The 21036-nt window shown below is 37.7% G+C and overlaps 1 protein-coding gene across 1 annotated transcript; it reads right to left on the bottom strand.

Annotated features, from left to right (window-relative positions):
• Positions 1-5415: 5415 nt before the first annotated feature.
• On the bottom strand, positions 5416-20927 carry tm7sf2 (transmembrane 7 superfamily member 2). Its single transcript, XM_024264694.1, has 11 exons — positions 20786-20927; positions 20164-20246; positions 19488-19684; positions 17691-17745; positions 17286-17480; positions 14952-15055; positions 11686-11805; positions 11450-11618; positions 11288-11368; positions 11029-11151; positions 5416-5809 (listed from the first exon to the last, which is right to left on the bottom strand). The coding sequence occupies exons 2-11, from the start codon at positions 20234-20236 to the stop codon at positions 5649-5651; spliced, it is 1278 nt and encodes a 425-aa protein (XP_024120462.1). The 5' UTR covers positions 20237-20246; positions 20786-20927; the 3' UTR covers positions 5416-5648.
• Positions 20928-21036: the final 109 nt, after the last annotated feature.

The following is a 21036-nucleotide window of genomic DNA, read 5'->3' as shown; positions in this document are numbered from 1 at the left end:
ATAATTAAAGGTAACCTAACTAATTGTTGCCGAAATTTGTACAAAGTTTATTTTAGAAATGTCCTATCTGGGGACATTCGTTTCCTCCTCTTAGATAATTCACAAATCAAAGTACAAATGTCAGTCGTCCTGCAGAATTGTTACACATTTCCGTGTTCACTAAATCACTAAAAACAGAGCTAAAGTCAGACGATTTCTGACCTTAAAGTAAAACTAATAACTGTTGCGTTATTTTCTGACGTTGCTGCCCTTTGCTGTTGCTCATAACCTTTTAAGTATAAACTGTAACCATCAAATATAAATATATATATCTATAAGGAAATATTTTTTTGCACATAATTTTCTAAATGCTTACGGCCAGAGTTGAACTTTTGTCTTGGCCGCTCTTATTTTGAAAGCTGAAAATACGCGGCTTTATAGTGGCACTTAAAATATTCACTGTGCCACTTGTTAAACATTACAATTACCCCTTAAAATATCCCCAAAAACAACAAATTCCTCTTAAGACAACAACTAAATTTAGCCTTAAGCGCAGTTAAAACACACAGCCAACATGCAGCAGAGTGAATCTTTGCTGCTTCTATTACGTGTGACCGGGAATTTCAATTGATCGTACTTAAAATACGTGCGAATAACATCAAGCTAAATAGAACCTGTTAGAATAATATCTGGTCAAACGAAAGGTTGAAATTTTCAATAGAACTTTAAATATTGAAGAATTATTCAAATTTATATTTAGATTCGTGAACGATCTAAGAGAGGAAATGAAAATACAGTTCGGCATTACATTCATGAAATAAATATTGCACATTTTTATGTTAAAATTAGTAAGGTTACCTTTAATTTTTTTACGTAAAATTGCTGTAAACAGCATTCAGCTGTCAGCTTTTAAACCTGTAAACCGGAAGTTCCTTTACACACAGTCGGCGATGTCACCATTTTGTCTGACGTCACCCTGCAACCTAACATGCAGCTCTTTTACCCCCCCCCATTGGGACTCTTTGGGTTTAAGAAAAGTACTAATAATTTGAATACATTTTAAATGAGTCAGTTGAGTTAAGCACATTCTAATATATGCTCCACCATATCATCCAGTTGTTGTTATAATGAAAGAAAATGTCATGTTTGTCTTGGTTTTCTTTTGAATTCAAGCAGGAGGATCTTATTTGGCACAGAGTGTATTTTATTTTGAAAGGAACTTGCTGCTATCCAAGGTAATGACATTTAGAGAAAAACATCACACTTTTTTAATTCAGTGATTGCAAATATTTTCTAAAGAAATAGCTAAATTGCCACATAAAAATAAATAAAAAAGTGTATTTTCTGAAAGTTTAGGTGTGATTTGGGGCTCACATGGTCTGTTTTGGCGCTAAAGGTTGCAGACCCCTGTATAGACAAATGACCCTGCTGCTTCATTTACTCAAACAAACCTTGTTGATTGAAATTGTGACATGCAAACAACAGAACAGAAAACAAACCCAGATTATAAATATGCACTCTAAAACACTGCAGAAGGATGTTTGAAAAAATGGAGTAAAAAAAGTGATAATAAAAGAGAAAAAATGATATAATTGTCATTTAGTTTGACATTTTTGAAAAACAATTTTTATTCATGTATTTATTTTCTTTACATTTAGAATAAAAAAGCTGTTAAAGTTTCCCTCCAATGGAACACAAGAGATTTAGAATTTTTTTGGACATTATACAACACTCTATTTTGTGTTTTTCTACAAAAGAAAAGGAGAAAAAAAGAAGTCCAGATGTTGAGGGGGTGTTCTGGGCCACTCAAGGGCTCATTTGTGCGTCTCTAAGGTTTGTCGGGTTATCACTCGTCTCAATAATGATTCAGAGAGAGAACAGGGAAAGAACAAGCTGGCGCTGTCCTTCTCTTTGAGGAGAACATATCATTCCCTGCTGTCTCCATGGAAACTACATTGTATTAGAAATTCCTGTTGACTCACTCTCACTCACCACCGAGAGATCCATGAGAAGTTGATGTGGCAGAACTGCATTCCCACACAGCGTTCTCACCGGTTTGCTTGAACCCCTCCACCACACCGTGGTTGTGCTCACCGTTTGAACCCCCCCGTTGCACCAGGCCAGCACGCCCCAGGCTGCAGACGCGGCGAGCCCTCCTCCACGATGGCCATCTCGGCTCTGCTCCCCCATCTCGCCTGCATCCCTGCTCTCACAAAGAGGTGTTACCATGGAAACTGGCCACAACTGATGGGCTTGAAACATCACAATTGGCATGCACAATTGGCCACATGCACAGAGGTGGGTGCGCACGCAGACACACAATGTGCCCATTCATTATTATGTGAGGCGCTCTGGGTTTCTGCATATTTTCCTGGCTGTGCAGACAGATTCAATCTGCAACACCGGATGGACATCTGGCATGTTAGGGTTGTGCACTTCTGGTGTGAAGTTTCTCTGTAAAATGAGTGAATGATGGAAAAATCCTAGTTTCTTTCAACCTCTCTCCTGGCTTCCTGGGTCGACTTTATTTTGCTTGTTGAGTAAAATGTTCAGATTTTAGAATTTGTTTCTGCTGTATTTCATTTTGATTCATTTGTTTGCTGTTTTACTTTATTTTTTTATGTTACACACTAGTTTATTGAGTTCCTTTGAGGCCTTTTCTGTGAGACACGATCTCACTTCAGTCAAACAAACAACAATCTGTACACTGTTGATTTGTTTACATTAAACCTTTCCCACTTACCTAACATTACGTTTAGCTCAATTATGGCTTAAATGGAGGATGGGGACAAAAAGAACTAGAAAAGTTGTATTAGCTGCAATATTGCTAGTGTGAAGTCGCTGAAGATGTTGAAGCTTTTCGCTGAAAATGCAAAAGCTATTTGCAAAATTTTGAATTGCAATAAGACTGGAAATGCTGTTAAAGAACTAAGAAAAAGCACTGAAGTTGACCTAATTATCTGAAAGATTTAAAATTGTTTAAAAATCCCTAATACATGCCAATTTTGTTTTACCAATTAGTGCTTAAATACTAGCTAAACTCCAAAATTGCCTAAAATTCCTCAGGAAACTAGATTAGTCAAAAACATTAGCCTGCTGCTGAAATAGAAGCTAAACTCTAAATTAGCCTTAAAAAAGTTAGTAGATAACAAATTTCCCAAAATGTTAGCATGTTGCTAAAAATATCAGCTAAAAGTAGTTTTAAAAAAACATCAGTAGATGCCAAAATAGCCAATAAAAGGCTAGCACATTGATTATAGCTAAACCCCAAAATTGCGTAAAATTCCTCATTAAACTAAGTTATTCAAAAACATTAGGATGTTGCTAAAATAAAAGCTGAATTCTAAATTAGCCTTAAAAAACTCAGTAGATAACAAATTACCCAAAATGTTAGCATGTTGCTAAAAATATTAGCTAAACTCAAAATAATAAGATTAAAAAATAACATCAGTAGATGCCAAAATAACCAATAAAAGGTTAGCACATTGCTTTAAGCTAAACTCCCAAATTGCCTAAAATTCAATTAAACTAGTCAAAAACGTTAGCCTGTTGCTAAAATAGAAGCTAAACTTTAAATTAGCCTAAAAAACCCCAGTAGATGACAAAGAAATAGCCTAAAACACTAGCATCTTGCTAAAATATTAGCTAAACGCTCCAGTTTAAAAAAAAAAAACTACTATAAAAGATGAAAAGATAGTCTATGGATATATTTAAAGACTTGTTGCTAATCTATTTAAATTTTTTAAATTTGAATACTTTTTTATTTATTTGCTATAGGGTTTTTCTGGAGGAGAAAAGCGGTGCTCTGCTGGAATTATGCTGAACGTGTGAACGGTTAAAAAGTTACAGTATGTTAAGATTTTGAGTTTCGGCGTCACCAGTGACACATCAGGTGTTAAAACTGCTTAAAACAAAAACAACTGTAAATCATTACATCAAACAATCACAGAAATGTAATAATAATATTCACAAATGTTTAAGAACGCAATTAAACCATTTCTGAAGACATGTGCAGCCTCGTTCGGTCCCATTTTGTAATTAGCACAGTGCTGATGAAAAACAACAGAAAATAGCTTGTGTAGGCGAAGCCAGAGGCCAACTGTGCTGCAAATGGGCTTAAGAGGTGAAAAAAATGAAGGTGTGCATCAGCCGTCTGCAGAACCGCATGTGGGAGACGTATAATTTGTAGAGTAAATGCAGGGTGAATGCTAATGGAAAAGGGGCAAATATTTTTAGACAAAGCCGCACGGGTTATTATGAGGAAAGGTGTTGGGAAAAAAAAAAAAAATTACAGTTGAACGCTTGAATCGAAGTGGGATCATCTAAGAGGAGTTAAAACCACAAGTTTTTGCGTTTTGCTACATGAGTTTTGATCTGACAAAGAAAAAATGCAGGCGAACTCCTTTAAATTATACGTTTTAAAGAACATTTTAAAGTCACTCTGATCATTATAAAAGTGTTCCCGGTGTTCTTTTTTATTAAGATTATGTTATCCAAAAGTAAAAAACCTTTAATTTTCAAGGACCATATTTCCTCAGAGCAGCTTTACGTCATTAGAAATTCACCTCTCGGTTGTGGGCGGGACTTTTGGCACCAACAACCTCACAAATGAGCTCCTTGTCAAACTGCATTTTTCATCTGCTCCTGATTCACATTGATTTAAATAAGGAAATACTCAGAAAAGCAATTTTAAGCTCAATTCTCTTTATATACGTCCTCCATTATCAGAACATGTTAGAAACATCAAAATTACCTTTTTTTCATTGGAGTGGGTGTTTACAAAATTTAGAGAACTGAATAATTGTGCAGTTTGTGGACGGTGTTGGATGGTTTTGATCCAGCATGTCCAAAGTCCGGCGTTTGGGCTAAATGTGGTCAGTGTTCAAATTTCAAAGGGGCTCCTGTTGTAAAATCAATAATATGCTCCAACAATTCTGCATGACACACTCAACTTTTGATGAACTGGAGACACTGCACAGTACACGTTCTCAGCTACTAGCGTCACCAATTTTAGCCATCAACTTTAATGTTTTCAGCTATCAATTTCAGCATCTTCGGCTACCAGAACTACCATCTTCAGCAGCCAAATTCAGCTGACAGCATTTGCACTAGAATTATCGCAGGTAATGCTATATACTGTATCTAGTTTTCAGTTAGTTTAAAGCTAATGATGGTTAAGATGTGTGCTTTACATCCAGTTTGCGCATGACGTGATTAATTGACTAATCTGAAAAAATAATCGGTGATTAGTCGACTATTAAAATAATAATTTGTGGCAGCACTAAGTGCGTGCAATCCTTTTAATGTGCACTGTCCCTGAGAAATAAATAAAATTGAAAGTGAAAAAGAATCTGTCCCTCTTTGCGAGAACAACCCTGGTTTAGATGCAACAGCATTGGTGTTTTTTAATAGCATTTCACACACCAAGGACACACATACAAACACAAGGTCGTCTTTATTAACCAAAGGCACTTCATCGATTTTTTCGTTCTCAGGCTGCATCATCACCAAATGTTTATGGTAGAGGTTCTGATCGGCTTCATCTGCAGCCTTTGCTGGTTTCAAAGTCCACATGTGAGGATAAGTTCATATGTTGTTGATGCAGTAGAAAAAACTGTAAATGAAGTGGATATTGTGTAAGAAGTGTTGATGTTTAAACAATGTCCTTTTCAGTAAATGTAAGGAAAGATCCTATAGGGGACGCGGTGGCAGTAGGTGTCCCACGCCAGTCCGTATTTGGCTTTGCACTGCCTCTCATCGCGCGCCTCTCTGTGAACCAGCAGGACGGTGAAGTAGATGACGTAGAAATAAGGCAGAATATGAGAAAACCCTGAAGAGAACAAACACAAAGATGCAAATGAACAGGAAGAAAAAAACAAAACTCACACCTTATTTTAGTATCGACATATTTGATGCCGACTACATCAGGAGAGCCGCGTTTCAAGTGTGCAGCCTCCTCTGCACAAAGGTAACCTTTTCTTCTCAGATGCTCTCGCACAAAAGCACTTCAGTGAATGGCTGCTTGATTACACTCACCAAGTTCAGTGTTGATTCATCTCAGAGTTCATTTCTGAGACTGTAATTACAGCTTTTGTCTGTCAGTCGTCGTTCCTTCAGTCTGTCTGTGCGCCGCTCGTCGGCGTGAAACACACTGTCATTATCTTTTATCTCTCTTTTCCTTTCTGTCTTTATGTCCCTTTATTCCAGTGCATCATTTCTTAGTTTGGGGCATCGATCACATACACCCCCGGTGCTGAGGCAGGTACCGCTGAACAGAAGCTGTTACACAAGTCAATGTTTGGAGAACTGCTCTTGAAAAAGGAGAAAACTGGGTTTCCTGCAGCTGAAAAAAGAGATTCCACATTTCTACACCAACAGCTTCACAATAAAAACTCTTTACAAATAAAAACTGAGCTTTTAAATCAAATGACCTACTATATTTGAGCAAATATTTGACAGTTTTATCCACTAAATTAGCTCCTTTTTAGGTTGAACTGAAACAAGAATAGATGAAAAATTCAACATTTCTGCCGTCCAATTAAAGGAATTTATATCAGGTTTAAAAACAGATTGTATGAAAAGGAGGTTTATGGAAATGCAAAGGCTTAAGAATCTCATTGTTCTTAAGCCTTAAGAGCATTATTTTGCAAAGAATCTCAGAGAAACTGAAGCTTTTTGCAGAGGAACAGATTTGCTGAGGTGAAACAAACAATCGGTCTTCTTTGAACCCTTACAGAAGAAATAAATACAAAAGATATTTAATAAAAGGCATTGCAATGGTGTCATTTTCAGTTTTTCTTATAGAGCAGAAAAAAATCTAAACACATTCTTAACACACCAGAGTGCAGAGTTCTCTTTCATTAAAAAAATGGCACACATTAAAAGCTCAAAAAACTGGATTTTCATCTGAGGGGACTTTAAGATGCAACCTCTGCTGTCTACGACTCTCCATGGGTCAGACAACCCAAAAACCTGCAGAACCCGTACGGGAGCACGCAACTAAGGCTTTAACTGATGATATAATTTCACTTTCCAGTTTACATTTTAACCAAACTATATCATGGCTCCAAAATGCTCTTATTCCTAACATTTTCTTTGGTTCATCTTTGTGTCCACATTCTGTTTGCAGAGATGTCCATAAACATTTCTGTCAATCCCAACTGTAGATGCTGTTGCATTAACTAGACTCCAAAAAGCCCATGTGGCTGAAGTGTGAAGACGATTTACTCCAGATTTAAGACTTCAAAATAGGGCTGCCACGATTAGTCGACTAATCGACGACTAATTGACTATTAAAATAGTCGACGACTAATTTAATAGTCGATTAGTCGTTACTTTATATTATATGGAGTCAGAGTGTAGTAAAGTTTTGTTCTAGCTTTATGGACTATTTTGGCATTTATTAAGGTTTAGCTAATATTTCAGCTACATGCTAGCTATTTTGGCTAATGTAGAATTTTTTTTACGTTTTTCTAGGCAAATTTGGAGTATAACTACTTGCTAACTAATTTAGGATTTTTTTTTTCGGTTTTAAGGCTAATTTGGAGTTTAGCTAATCTTTCATCTACATGTTAGCTGTTTTGGCTAATTTAGGATTTTGTTTGTTTTTAATGCTAATACGGAGTTTAGCTAATCTTTCAGCTACATGCTAGCTGATTTGGCTAATTTATTTTATTTTTTTTTTTAGTTTTTAAGGCTGTTCTGGAATTAAGCTAATATGTCAGATACATTTTTTGGCTAACAAGCTTTTTTCAGTTTTTTAGGCTATTTTGGCATTTAAATAGTATTTTAGCCAGTTACATACACTTCATGTGATTAGTCGACTATTAAAATAATCATTTGTGGCAGCCATACTTTAAAAAGATTTGATTGTTTTTGTTGTTAAACATTCAATTAGGGTAAAAAACCAAAAATATTTCATTCATGTTTTTGGAATAAAAATGAAGGAGTGAAGTTTAGTAAACATAATGTTTTGTTTTTTTCACACACACAAAAAAAAGTCTGTGGAGTTGCTTTAACCTCTTCAGACCTGGTGTCCACGTGCATGGACATTTTCAGTTATATTCCCACAGTAGTTAATACTACTGAACTGGGGTTCAGTGACGGTGTAGAGGGTTATCTCAAACATTAGCTCGGGTCTTCTCAGGTTAATTACCACCTCTGAGCATAAAAATTGTTTCTCTCTAACTTTTCCTGCTCTTTCTCTTTTGCTGCATGTTGCAGTGAGCTTGGCTTTGTATCTCAAATGATCTTAATAAAACAGCAGAATTATGAAAAACGCCATCAATCCCATTCTGGGCCACAGTCCCAAACAGGAAAAGGTCGACTCCGTGACTTGAGTAGTTATGATGGTGATCTTGATGTTAGATTTAACTCGTAAATGACTCACAGCTCAGCAGTGGAACCTTTCAACGTGAAACCACATGACAAAGAGGACACCTCTCATCTGATTTAGTTCAAAGCCAGAAAAAAACATCCTGAGACTCACCAGGAGCAAGCAGGATGCTTTAATGTCGAGCTGCACAGCGAGCTCGGGGGGAAAGGAGGCCAGCTGCTTTCTCAAACCAACTTTATTCACCATCAAAAGAGATAAAAACAGGCGTAAACATGCAAAGCTGGCCTTCTACAAGAACTGCAGTGACCTACATGAGAACAGAGCACCGGGGGGATTCTGAGAGCCGCCTTACGATCCACTCTGACCCGCTTCATCCAAACCTCTCCCAGCTTCCATCAGCAGCCTTTCAAGAAGCCTCACATGAAACATCAGCCACCTGCGTCCTCATAAAGCAGCTCCAGTATTCTCCTTCTGACCCGGCATGTCACCTCCTCTCTGAGAAATGACTGCGCTTTTGTTTGAAATGGGATTTCTTATGACACAAATCTTTTCATGTTTGAGCCTTAAAGTTCCACTAAAATTTGTTTTTTTCATTTTGTAAAACCATTGTCTTTAAACGTATGACTGTGCAGTTTTTAGCTAAAATCAAAAAGACTGTAGTTTTATTAGAAATATTTTATGCTCAGTGGCAGTAGCTCATTACTAATACAATTCTGGTTTGTGGGCGGGACTGTTGGCCTGGAGAAACCCCACCCCCTTCCCCTCTTCGCAGCCTGGAGCTCTGTCACACGCAAACTTATGGCATCAAGCTAGCTGCAAAAATAATGGGTCTGTAGCAGCATCATGAGGTTTTCCTAGCATCCGGTTTTCTGATCCAACACGATTTGAGTTAAGAAATGAAAAAGCATTTTTAATCGTATATTCTTTTATGGAGGTCCTCTAATATGAGAAAATGGCCACAAGAACATGTTAAAAAGACTATTTTCACTGGAGTGGGTCTGTAAGCTACATACAAATTGAACATTTAGTGTTCACACTGGTCCACCAGGGAGGGGCTTCTTCTACTTCTTCTTCTTTCCCTACTGTTTACTATGTCTGCCTCCTACAGATGGAAGAGGTTTTGTGTGAAATGTCAAAGCAATGCAAAGCATCCAGGCTCTTTCTTTTACAGCTCTACTTCAATGAATGAAAGACTTTGTTATTACAAACCGTAATTATTAATTTCTCCTCCATGATCAAGTTGGCATTTCTGTGAATTAGAAAGGACGCCATCCATAAGTCAGTCCAAATCCCTGATTGGTCTGGCTGCACGTTTCATACATAAAAACGGTTATAAAAATGCAAGAATTTTGAACATGGAAGCCCAAAACCCACATTTAAATGTGTCTACATCGATGTTTCAATTGAAGTGGCTGCTTAAATTTACGTTGCTGACGGTAGTGTGAACGTAGCTCGAGTAACAACTGCTCCTCCAGGTACGTAGAAGTTGTTTGTGAGCCAAAAACGGGCAACCCTCTACAGGAAACACCAGTAGCCCGCACGAAATATCAAGATCTTTGATCCCTTAGTGAACCGATAGAAAGAAAAGTTCATGAACATTTTTTCTATGGGCATGCTGCACTTGTGATTTTTCCTATTTTCAAATCCACAAACTGAAATCAATACAACCATTTTACGACGTCTATTTCTGAATCCACTGTGTTCTAACGATGAAAATTTGGATTGTTTAATAAAAAATTACATTTAAATTTAATTTTTCTTCAGAAATTTACACTTTTATTTAGATATACATTAATAATCTATTTATGTTTTGAATATTCCTTCATCTTCTTGTTAGCTTTTTCCTTTTCGGGGTCGCCGGAGCCTATCCCGGCTACTGATGGGCGAAGGCGGGGTACACCCTGGACAGGTCGCCAGTCTGTCACAGGGCCTCAACCACACACACATCCACTCTCACATTCACACCTAGGGGCAATTTAGAGTCACCAATTAACCTATGAAGCATGTTTTTGGACGGTGGGAGGAAGCCGGAGTCCCCGGTGAAAACCCACGCATGCACGGGGAGAACATGCAAACTCCACACAGAAAGGTCCCAGCCGGGAGTCGAACCGGGGCCTTCTCGCTGTGAGGCAAGAGCGCTAACCACTGCTCCACCGTGCAGCCCTCAGTTTTGAATTTATTTATATTAATCTGATCCAGTTCACATACTATAAAATGTATTAGTGAAATAATGAGATTGTTAATATCATACAGTGTTACATGGATTCTCTAAAGGAGAAGCTCTAACAAAAACATTGTAAACATTGCTCTGGCGTTTCTGTTTGGCCACTAGGTGGCGATCACGCTATAGAAGAACACCTTATCCAGAAGAAGACAGTATGAGGAAAAAACTGTTTTTTAGACCACAAATTGTTACTTAAAGAATTATTTTCTTAAAAGAGTTTGGAAAATTAATGTCTGTGAGTTTATAATGATGTTTATTTAGTAAGCAATGTATGTTTATGTCAATTGAGCGTGGAAATTCCATTAAACATTAGCATTAAGCTAGCGGACTTAAGGTTTATGTGCTAAATCGATTGATATTTTTTATGAATCAATTATTGATTTATTAAGCTTGAATCGCTTCAAATCGATGAATACCTTTTAATAACCCAGCCCTTTTATTCACCTCACGTTTTTGGCAGAAACAGCAGAGAACTTCATGACTTTCTTACCACAGGGCAGGGACCAGGCCAGAGCCATGAGGAGGTCCCCCAAGTAGTTGGGATGGCGAACGAAACCCCACCAGCCAGACACCAGCAGACGCTTCCCTGTTGCCGTAGCAATTGTTTCTAGTCCTGAAAGGGGAATCTCAGGTCATTCTTTGCAGAGATTTGCTATCATAAATTTGTGAATATATCAAAAACTAAACTAAAATCTGATTAAGCTTGTGTTTGAATTTGCAAACTCATTTAAAATCTGAAAGTAACTGACCAGTGACAGTTGGATGAGTCGGGTCTCGCCTGAACTGGTTCTTCTGTGAGTTGGATTTTCTGAAAATGTAATATCCAATACCTGGATGAAACCAAATATTTTTATCATTAACCGTTCACTGAGCAACACGGCCTTTTGCAACCAGATAAAAACTAGATTCACCGTTCAGTGAGAGTATAAACATGGCTTTGAGCCAGGACAGGGTCTGTGGGTGCACAACCAGGAAGGCAGCCTGCAGGCCGTACGTGAACGGGACCCAGGCCAGGTCCCCGAAGACCAGCATGAAACCAAAACCATCGTGCACGATGTCCATGGTGGTCAGGACCGCTTCCTGATGACACAACCAAAGTGAAACGTCCAAACGGCGAGCAGAAACATGCGTCTAGAGCTCCGCTCACCTCGTTCCACAGAGCATCTGCCACGTACAGCAGCTGGAAGCTGTTCACCAGCATCATGGCGAGGGAGGGGGACCCTCGGAGCTCCACCTCCTTCATCAGCATTCCAAAATTTATCACCACCTGACCCAAAAACAAACAAGATCTGCTTCACCTACCAAAAACCACAAAGGTCCGTCTGTGAGTGACCTCTCGCTTCCATCATGAACTAATCTGACAACTAATTTCCAGACTAATTAATTGATAGTTGAGTCTATGTAATGTGATCAGAGTGTGACACGGCGGTTCAGCTCCTGAACGCCCGGCAGGCGTTCAGATGTTCAGTCTCAACCTCCATCCTGCAAAGAACCTGTGAGTCTGTTTATATAAAAACGCATTTGTGAAAAACGTGATTGGTGTTTTCATTTTCTTCCCTCCCCCTGCAGGCTTTAGTTTTTACATTTAAAGGTTTAATAGAAAATGTAAAATGCAGAATGTTTAATTAACAGGAAGTGAAAATAATCCACTGGCTGTCTGGCGCCAGATAGTGGTTCAGCGTTTTCTGTGCTCGCCCACACACTGGAGGCACTGAAACACTCACATATGCAAATGTTTGACTGTCTACGCTGTAAAAAAAAAGAAAAGAGGGGAGGGCGGGAAAGCATTTTCCAGGATAATGTGATTCTTTACAGTCTCTGTGTTGTTTTTCCTTTATGTCCAGAGAAATTCCCGATTGCATTTAATCCGGTTCTCGTTGGGATTTTCATGTTCATGAATATGTGTCATGTTCTCTGTGACGAGACTGATAAGCAGAATGTTCTTCCTCAAATGCTTCTGTCACTGTGGCAGCTTATGAAAGACAAAGCTTTAAAGTTTGGCTGTCAAACTGTGTAGAAAGCCATATCGCCACCTAGAGGTCGTTTTCAGATCTGTCACGTACGGTTCTGAATGAACTCAGCCATCCATACTTCAAAGATTTACTCAGCGTTTCATCCAAAATGTTGTATTTTGTGATGCCATCCTCTATCAGACCTACTATTTAAGGATTTTCATTTTAAAATCTGAAGATTTCTGAGGTTCTTTGAAAACAGAATATAGTAAAAATTACAGGTAACATTCACTGGTGAAGATGAGGGTGAAAAGGACAGATAAGTCTTATCTACTATTTCTGATTTAACTAAAGAAAAATGAAATTTACTGACTAATATTGTTAAAGTGAGACATAAGCTAAGGTAAAGGTTATTAGAGTGGAAGTGAAACCTCAATTTTATTTACACTTTTAAAAATGTTTCTTGAATTTAAAAATTGAGATTGCTACATCAAAAAATATGATAATTTATCTAAAAAAATAACATTATGTTTTTAGATGTTTATGAATATTCATTACTGAGGAAAAACAAATTCATAGCTTCATAGAGCTATTTTCATTATTTTTTTTAATGGGGGTGTCATTTAAAACACCTCTATTATGTCAAGTTTAAGAAAACCTGTGTAATTTAGACGGAATCCGAATTCTTCCCCAACATGTAGCCCTCCAAATAGAGAATTGTGGAAACATAGTGTTCTCCAATTCGGACGTCACTAACCCTCGATGATGTCATCAAAAGTTGCCAGTCCAACAAATTTTCATTCCCAACTCGTCACTTTCTACCTAATTTATTTTGCAATTTTATGGCTTTATTTAATTTTATTGTTCATTTTCTTGGCCAATGTGAAAATGTTGTTATTGGCACATGTTTTGGAATGTCAATGTTTCTGTATGTGCAATATTTGTTGATAAAGTAACAATAAATAAAAAAATTCCCAAGTGGTCACATATTGACGTTTGGTTAAGGACCCCTCCGCAGAGAGTGAATCAGCCTCCAGCTGTCCTGTTTGGTTACCCTTTAGGTCCCTTCTCCTTAAAACAAGTTCAGACACCACTACCGGACCAAATGCCCCTACAGCTGGAGGTGTAGAGAGAAGCCGTAGGGGTAGAAGAAGAATTTGGATTTGCCCTTTGACCTGTTTGGTGTTGAATGAATTGAAAGAAGCTAAAAACAAAGCAACATATCGTCCTGCCTTTCAAGAAAGAACCTTAACATGCAGAAATCTGGAAAGTTATTCTCCAAAGAAACATGATGGTAGCCACTAGCTACATATAAAGATGAACTGAAATAATAAAGAATGTTAAGAGAAAAAAAAATACAAAAACAAAAAAAAAAACTAGTTTAGGAGTAGTGCTGCCACAAACGATTATTTTAATAGTCGACTAATCACCATTTATTTTTTACAAGTACAAACTGGATATAAAAGAGACATTTTAACCATCATTAGCTTTAAATTAACTAAATACTAGATATATAACATTACCTGTGATAATGCTAGTGTGAATGCTGTAAGCTGAATTTGGCCACGAAGATGCTTGTGCTGATAGCTGAAAATGCTAAAGTTGATAGCTGAAATAGCTGAAGCTAGTAGCTGAAAACGTTGAAGCTGATAGCCAGCTAAAATATTAGCCAAATTAGCCCCCCAAAAATAAAAAAAGCCGAAGTTATCATAAATAGCTAGCATGCAACTGAAATATTAGCTAAACTCCAAATTCACCTAAAAAACTAATAAAATCCTAAATTAGCCTGAATAGCTAGCGTGTAGCTGAAGTATTACCTAAACTCTAAATTCACCTAAAAAAACCTTAATAAAAGCCAAAATAGCACAAATATCTAACATAATGCAGTTATAACTTCCAAATTTACAACACTCTGACTCCATGTAATATAAAGTAACGTCTAATCGACTATTAATTTAGTCGTCGACTATTTTAATAGTCGATAGGTCGTTGATTAGTCGACTAATCGTGGCAGTCCTATTTAGGAGGTCCTTAAAGAAGCAGAACAACGAGTTAAGAACTACAAGCCCTATTCAACTTTGTCATAAGAGTTTCTGAATATCATAATAAGCATAAACGTACATTTATGATTAGAGTAATCACCAGTAAAATGGCATCATCCTTCCTTTTTATACATTTTCTAACCAATGTATTACTTTGTATCTGAAATGGGTTTCATGTATCCGTTTTGCAATATTTTATTGCAGTTTTCAAATAATTACAATGACAACATCCCTATAGTAAAGGTAGAGCACGGTGGTGGTAGTATCATGACCTTTATGGCTTCAGGGCATCAGTGACTTGTCAAAACAATACATCTTCAAAGATCTAAAAGGACTCGATTTAGCCCTGATAACCACCTCATTTTAGGACATCAGTGAGAACAAAAGCAGAGAAAGGACATCTTTGCTGCTCAACTCACCCAGCCTATCAAACCTGGTCTGAGCTCACAGAAGTATTTCAGGTCGAAGCTTCCAATGCGGGGGTTCAGCTCCCTCCCAATGAAGAAGTCATACAGAGGATTGCCTTTGAAAAAAAAACACAATGGAGCAAATGCATATTTCTATATCTTGTGATTATAAACAGAATATAAATTAAAAAGATGTGTTTAAATCAGAAAATTGAGTTAACGACAGACTGAGTCAGATCATGAACCTTTGTAAATTATTGGTAGTTGAAAGCGGTTATTGTTCATTAAAAAACATTTCATTCATTTGTGGGTGCTTGCAGACATTTCACAGCAAACCTTTTCATGTCACACAGAAAAAAAGCTCTTTGTGTAACAGCTCTGACTGATGCCTACAGTCCATTAAGATGCCCTAGCAAAAGAGAAAGTGTTCACACACACACACACAGAAACCTGTCATTGGCAGTAATAGTTCTGCCTGTGCTTTTATGCGATGACATGTCCAACCGTGGGCTGATGTGAAAAGGGTTATATTGACCTGAAAAGTGCAGCGAGTGTTCCTTACAGAGAAAAAAAACAACATTTTTCAGTCTGTGCTTCATTATCACCCAGAGTATGAGCCGTAACCTCATCATTCTGCTTAATTCATACGTGCACAGTGGCTGTGTGATGTAAAGGGAACTGTTCTGACTGAGATTGGTTAGATCCAGTGTTGTTTAACCAGAACAAAACAAAAGATGGCATTAGCTGCTGTAATTAGCTTTTAAATTGTTATTTGTAGGAGTTACAGGATTAATGGAGTGTTTTAAGGAATAAAGTTACTAGAGTTAGCTGCATTTCACCAAGTAACCACAGGTGGTTTAGTGCAGATCTCCTTTCAAGTTCACTTGAATGTTAATTTTTTTAAATTTATTAAATAAAATATTTCCTTTTGCTGTCTTTTTCCCTTTTCTGCATAACTTTGTTTTCTATAAATAGCGACAAAATTAATATTTTTATTTAAAATTTTATGCTTGACCTTGTTGCGTAAAAGGGGGTGTGGTCTTGTGATTGACAGGTGACCTTTACCTCATCAGCTCTCGAAGGATTTCAGAGTTCCAACTATTGACTGTATAAGAGAACTGGACCGAAAATGAAAAATGAATGACTTCTGGCTCCAACAAAATAAGGTAAATTCTTTTTTTTTTTTTTTTTGGGAGCCAGAGTCATCTGATTGGCCAGTTTGTGGTGGTGTCCAAATCCCCCCCCCACCCCTCCACCCCCCAATCAATATTTTCTAGTGTTGTCTGAATCTACTAATTCCAAAATCGAGTGCAGTCAAAATTTCCCATAAGTCTTTGCTAGTATTCACTAATGTTCACTAGATTAGCGAATATAGACCACAATGCATTGCGGTCGAACAATTTCAGACAAATAAACGTGTTTAAATGTAATTTTTTAATAAACCATCCACATTTTCACCATCAGAACACAGTGGATCATAAATAAACGTCGTGAAATGTTCGTTTTTATTCGATTTTCACCTTGTGAAATGGTGATGTCATATCAAGTGTTTAGAAAAACAAAAGAAAAGTAGTGAGCATCATGTCCAAATTACCTAAAAATCCAGGGCACTATATAGACCCGCACTATATAGTTTTTTAGTAGTTAGGGATTGGTGGGGAATTCTGACACAACCTGAGTGATCCGAGTCACTCGGGGGGAGGGGTCACTCAATCCAGTTCTTATATACAGTCAATAGTTCTAACACTTTCCAGTCTTGTTATTCAGCTCGTGTTCTTACCTTTAGAAAGGTCAGAGTTTAGCGATGCATAATTAGACATTTGAAAACACAGCTTTAAAATCATCCCCCTAAAAAGGAATGGGTGATATGACCACAGCTGTTCTTCAACTTTTTGTACAATCATTAGTATTAACAAACTATCATTTTAAATACATGCAACTGATTTGAGAGGAACATTGCAGCTAAATAAGACAGGGTTTTTTTTTCTCTGGTCACTGTTTTTTTATTTTGTCTTCTCTAACCGGAGTGAAAACATTATTAGTCTGGAAGTGTTTTTCCTTCTACAAACTGATGAAAGTTCTCCTCTGAGAGTATGACTCATGACGCCGGCTGCTTTCTGCCTTTGGATGCAGCAGAGCACACAGCAGCCGGTACAGCGGGGTCAGCTAGCTTAAAAAACCAACACTCGCTCAATACTGGATGCCTGCAAGCTCCTGCAGAGCTTCACTGTTAGACAATTACCCAGCGGAATACCAAAATTCTTCCGCCCTCACAACACAAACACGGGCTTACAAAGGCGCGGTGCTGCTTAAGGTTGGAGCTTCTTCTAATACTCAGCCTCTCACCTGTGTTTCCGCCCAAAGCCAGAGCATGGGAGGGAGCCCAAAAGGAGCGGACGTAGAGGTAGATGGAGAGGAGGAAGGACACGGCTATGGCAGACGCTGCCAGAGGCAAGAGCAGCTCAAACACATACCCGAGGGGAGCGCCGAGGCACACTAGCAAAATCAGGAGCGCGGCGCTGACGCAAAGGCCGTGGAAACCTCAGGGAAGAAACAAATAACAGCAAATGTGGCATCACAGCAGGAAAAAGCCTACAGAGCTGGGAGGTTAAGACACAACTGTCAACCAACTTTCTCTCTAAACCGGATAAACTTCTGTAGACAACAGCTGGAAACTATCATATTTTTATTCATATTTTTAATGAAAGTGAGATAAATGATGAAAATAAAAGAGCAGAAAGTCAAGAATACCATTAATGGGATACTTGAGTCGTGTTCCATCCCTGAGAACCAACCCTTCAGAAACCTGCAAAGAAATAAAAAAATAGTTTATATTTAGGAAAATAAATGTTGCCTTTCTACATTTAACTAGTGTTAAATGGAATCACAGTGAAAAGATTTAAGGGTTAATCTAGTAGTCCACTATTGTCCTGATTTTATGTAGGAGTTTGGACTGCAACGTCTTTTCAAATTTGGTCTTAAAGTAGTTTTAAATGCCCTGTGAGGAACTGGTGAACAATCCAGGGTGTTCCCCACCTTCACTCAAACGTGACAGGGATAGGCTCCAGCAACCCCATGACTCTAAACACCAACCTGGAGCAATATGGAGTTCAGCACTAGAGTTGTGTTTCCTGCCCAGAGACAGTGATCCAGTCCCTTTCCATTTCACAAAAGAGGGGGTGGATTTATATTTTTTTGCAGATTCCAAATCTTGTTGTGCCGACTTTTCTATAGAAGTTCAACAATAGGGATGACTAAGCAGTGAAAGTGAAACTGAGAGCTGCAGACCTTCAAGCAGACAGACGTAAAGGAGGGAGAGATGGAGACTGAAAGGCATAGAGAGTCTCTCGAAGCAGAAAAGACAAATTCTTCTTACTGTGAACAAATTATTTTCTGGGTCTTTCTGTGTAATCAATTGTGGATCATTCTCATTTTTCTGTGAACTTAAATGTCACAATATCCTGGTTTTCATAACAAAAACAATAATGTCTAGCTATGCTTTTATGAATATTGTCTATTTAGTTCAAATGTGTCATTGTCAATAGTTGCTGCTCCAGGTATTGACAATAACAGACATATGCAGCCCTGAAGAAGAGCTTAGAGACCTGAGACCTAGAAGTGTCTTTCAGCCTTTGTGGTAAAATGTTGATACTGAAGGACAGGATAACTCTGAACAGAGGCTGCCCAGAATATTATTGGTAATCCACACTTTGCCGTGTACACCTGAAATCTGATGTTGCCCAGTGGGAGTCAGTCAGAGCAGATATGAAAATACAGTCGACAACGTGTGTTGATGAACCCAGAATAAGAGCTTTTCCTTGAAGACAGTTTGATTGTTTTTGTGTCTCTTTGTGTAGTTAAGACTCTGCAGACTGTAGATTCCCATGTCATGAAACAGATTATCAAAGAAATTGTTGAGTAATTTGGACTTTTTTTAAAGACCCAGTCCAATGAAAGGTGTTTTTAACATGTATCATTATTTCTCATCCAATCACAATTATCATCAATCTCTACATTGAGAGCTGTTCAACAAATGCTGCAACAATTAACTCCAAGTAACAAAACCAGTTAAATCTATGAGCAATTAATCTACAGTGCATTTACTGATAGTATTATTTTTTTCTGAAGAAGCCAATGGGTTTGAAATGGCATTATTGTCATTTATACCATGGTCTAGTTGAATACTCGATTCTGATTGGCTTCTGAGAGTGGATTAAAAAGTGATAACCTGCGGTGATAATGCACACCTAAAAAAGAAGTTCAGGTCAAATAGCCCAAATGTTCTATATCACTGCGCTGGCTTCTTAACACAAAACACATGACCAGATATTAAATATTCCGCTTTTTGTGAAAAAGCGATCTAAACAGAAAAAAATAACAAGAGTAAAGTAGTAAAAGTTGTTTGAATATTTATTTCTTTTTTAGGTAGCCATGGTTTCAGTGGGATAATGCCCAAAGAAGTGTGCATTATCAGACTTCCACGGTGTGTGTTAATTTCTGATAATGCACACGTTGTCTGGCATTATCTCTTACTTAATCACGTCTCACCTTCCCACATGGGAGATGGTAGAGGAGGACGTGCAGAGCGATCCATCCCAGCAGGAGCACAGGAGCCAGAGGGTCCAACAGCTGATTGTAGGAGGGAAGGGAAGGAGGCCACTGGAGCACACTCGCATCTGGACTTCGACTCAGGGAGATCAGGAAGAGTACGGTCAGTGGTAGAAAGATGGGAATGCACACGGCACCTAAAGATGATGGGATGGAGGCAGTTTGTTTTAAACCCTGTGAAGTCCACTGCATCAAAGAATTTATAGAAAATTCAACTATTTTTGGAATTAAAATTATTTTTGAACTTCTTAATGAAAGTCACAAGAGAAAAATTCTAATATTGTTTTTTAGGAGACATAGAAAGTATCAACCTACGTTGGGTGATTTGTTAGGTTTTTGCCCACAACAATTGTTTTGATCTACATTTTTAACAGAGTGTAAATATGTAGAATGAATTATCGACAAATGTTGTATTATTTCAATACGGTATGTATTCATTAAAAAGAGATTAGTTTTGTTAGTATACGGTTTTGAAAATTAGCATATTTTTTTGTTGTCAAGTGCATGTCTGAGCAGTAAAAAAGGTGGAGCAGAAGATTAAAAAAACTTTAATAATGTTGATAACATTTAACTAACAAAGATTTTTTTCTCTTTCAAAAACATAGCTTTGACTTACCTAGAGTTCCTCCAAACTCTTTCTGTGTGTCATGAGTTAATCTGTGCTTCAGTGTTTTGGCATCTAATCCCATTTTTATTATCCTGTGTACAAAACAAGAACACAATGAACTGATATCCTTTTTTAATAAGAGATTCAATCATTTTTGTCTCATTCCAGATCTTCAAGAGAACTCCTGTTATTAATTCTGAATTTGACAAACAGTTCATAATATCATAAATATAAAAAATCTCCATCCTCCCATTTAAAGGTGTGTGTCTCTGCAATAATCTTCTTTCAGGTTCAGAAAATAATGTGAACCGCAAAAATATTTTAAAAACATGACGCAAACGAAAAAGTGTTGATGCTTTTACTTGCCAGCGCAATTTATGTTATTATCTCAGAAATAGTTTTAGGAACTATTAACAAAAAGTTGATTATTGTTACATTTGGGTGCCGAGTACCAAAGCGATCAGTTTCGTGTAGAAGTCAAAGTTCAAGTGTCAACTCCTAGCATGTTCACTACAACTTTTCAACTGTAAACCGTGAAGCAATGGCCGTTGATTTATTGAGTTTGCATCATAATTAAAGTAAGGGCTTTTTAGAAAATTAAAACAAAAAAACTAAAAGTAAATCTGCTTACCTGTGCGAGGAACTCAGCTGAGAAAGTGGACACTCGTCACTGTCAACCCTCTAGTCTGACAGTCCGTGAAGTAAACACCTTCGATTCTCTTAACCAATCAAATTCGTCCTTTCCCATCAGAAGAGGGCGGGGAAAATGCTCCAGCCAATCAGACGTGTTCACCAAGTGGCGAGTATTTCCCTGAGCAACACCTAGCTTACGAAGCTTGTTATTTATAATAGAACACATAACAGGATAAAAAAAGGAAAAAA

Source organism: Oryzias melastigma, linkage group LG14 (assembly GCF_002922805.2).
Source record: "Oryzias melastigma strain HK-1 linkage group LG14, ASM292280v2, whole genome shotgun sequence".
NCBI classification, from domain to species: Eukaryota; Metazoa; Chordata; class Actinopteri; order Beloniformes; family Adrianichthyidae; genus Oryzias; species Oryzias melastigma.
Note: the sequence above shows the minus strand (reverse complement) of the source record. Positions and strands in the feature narration are given on the sequence as shown.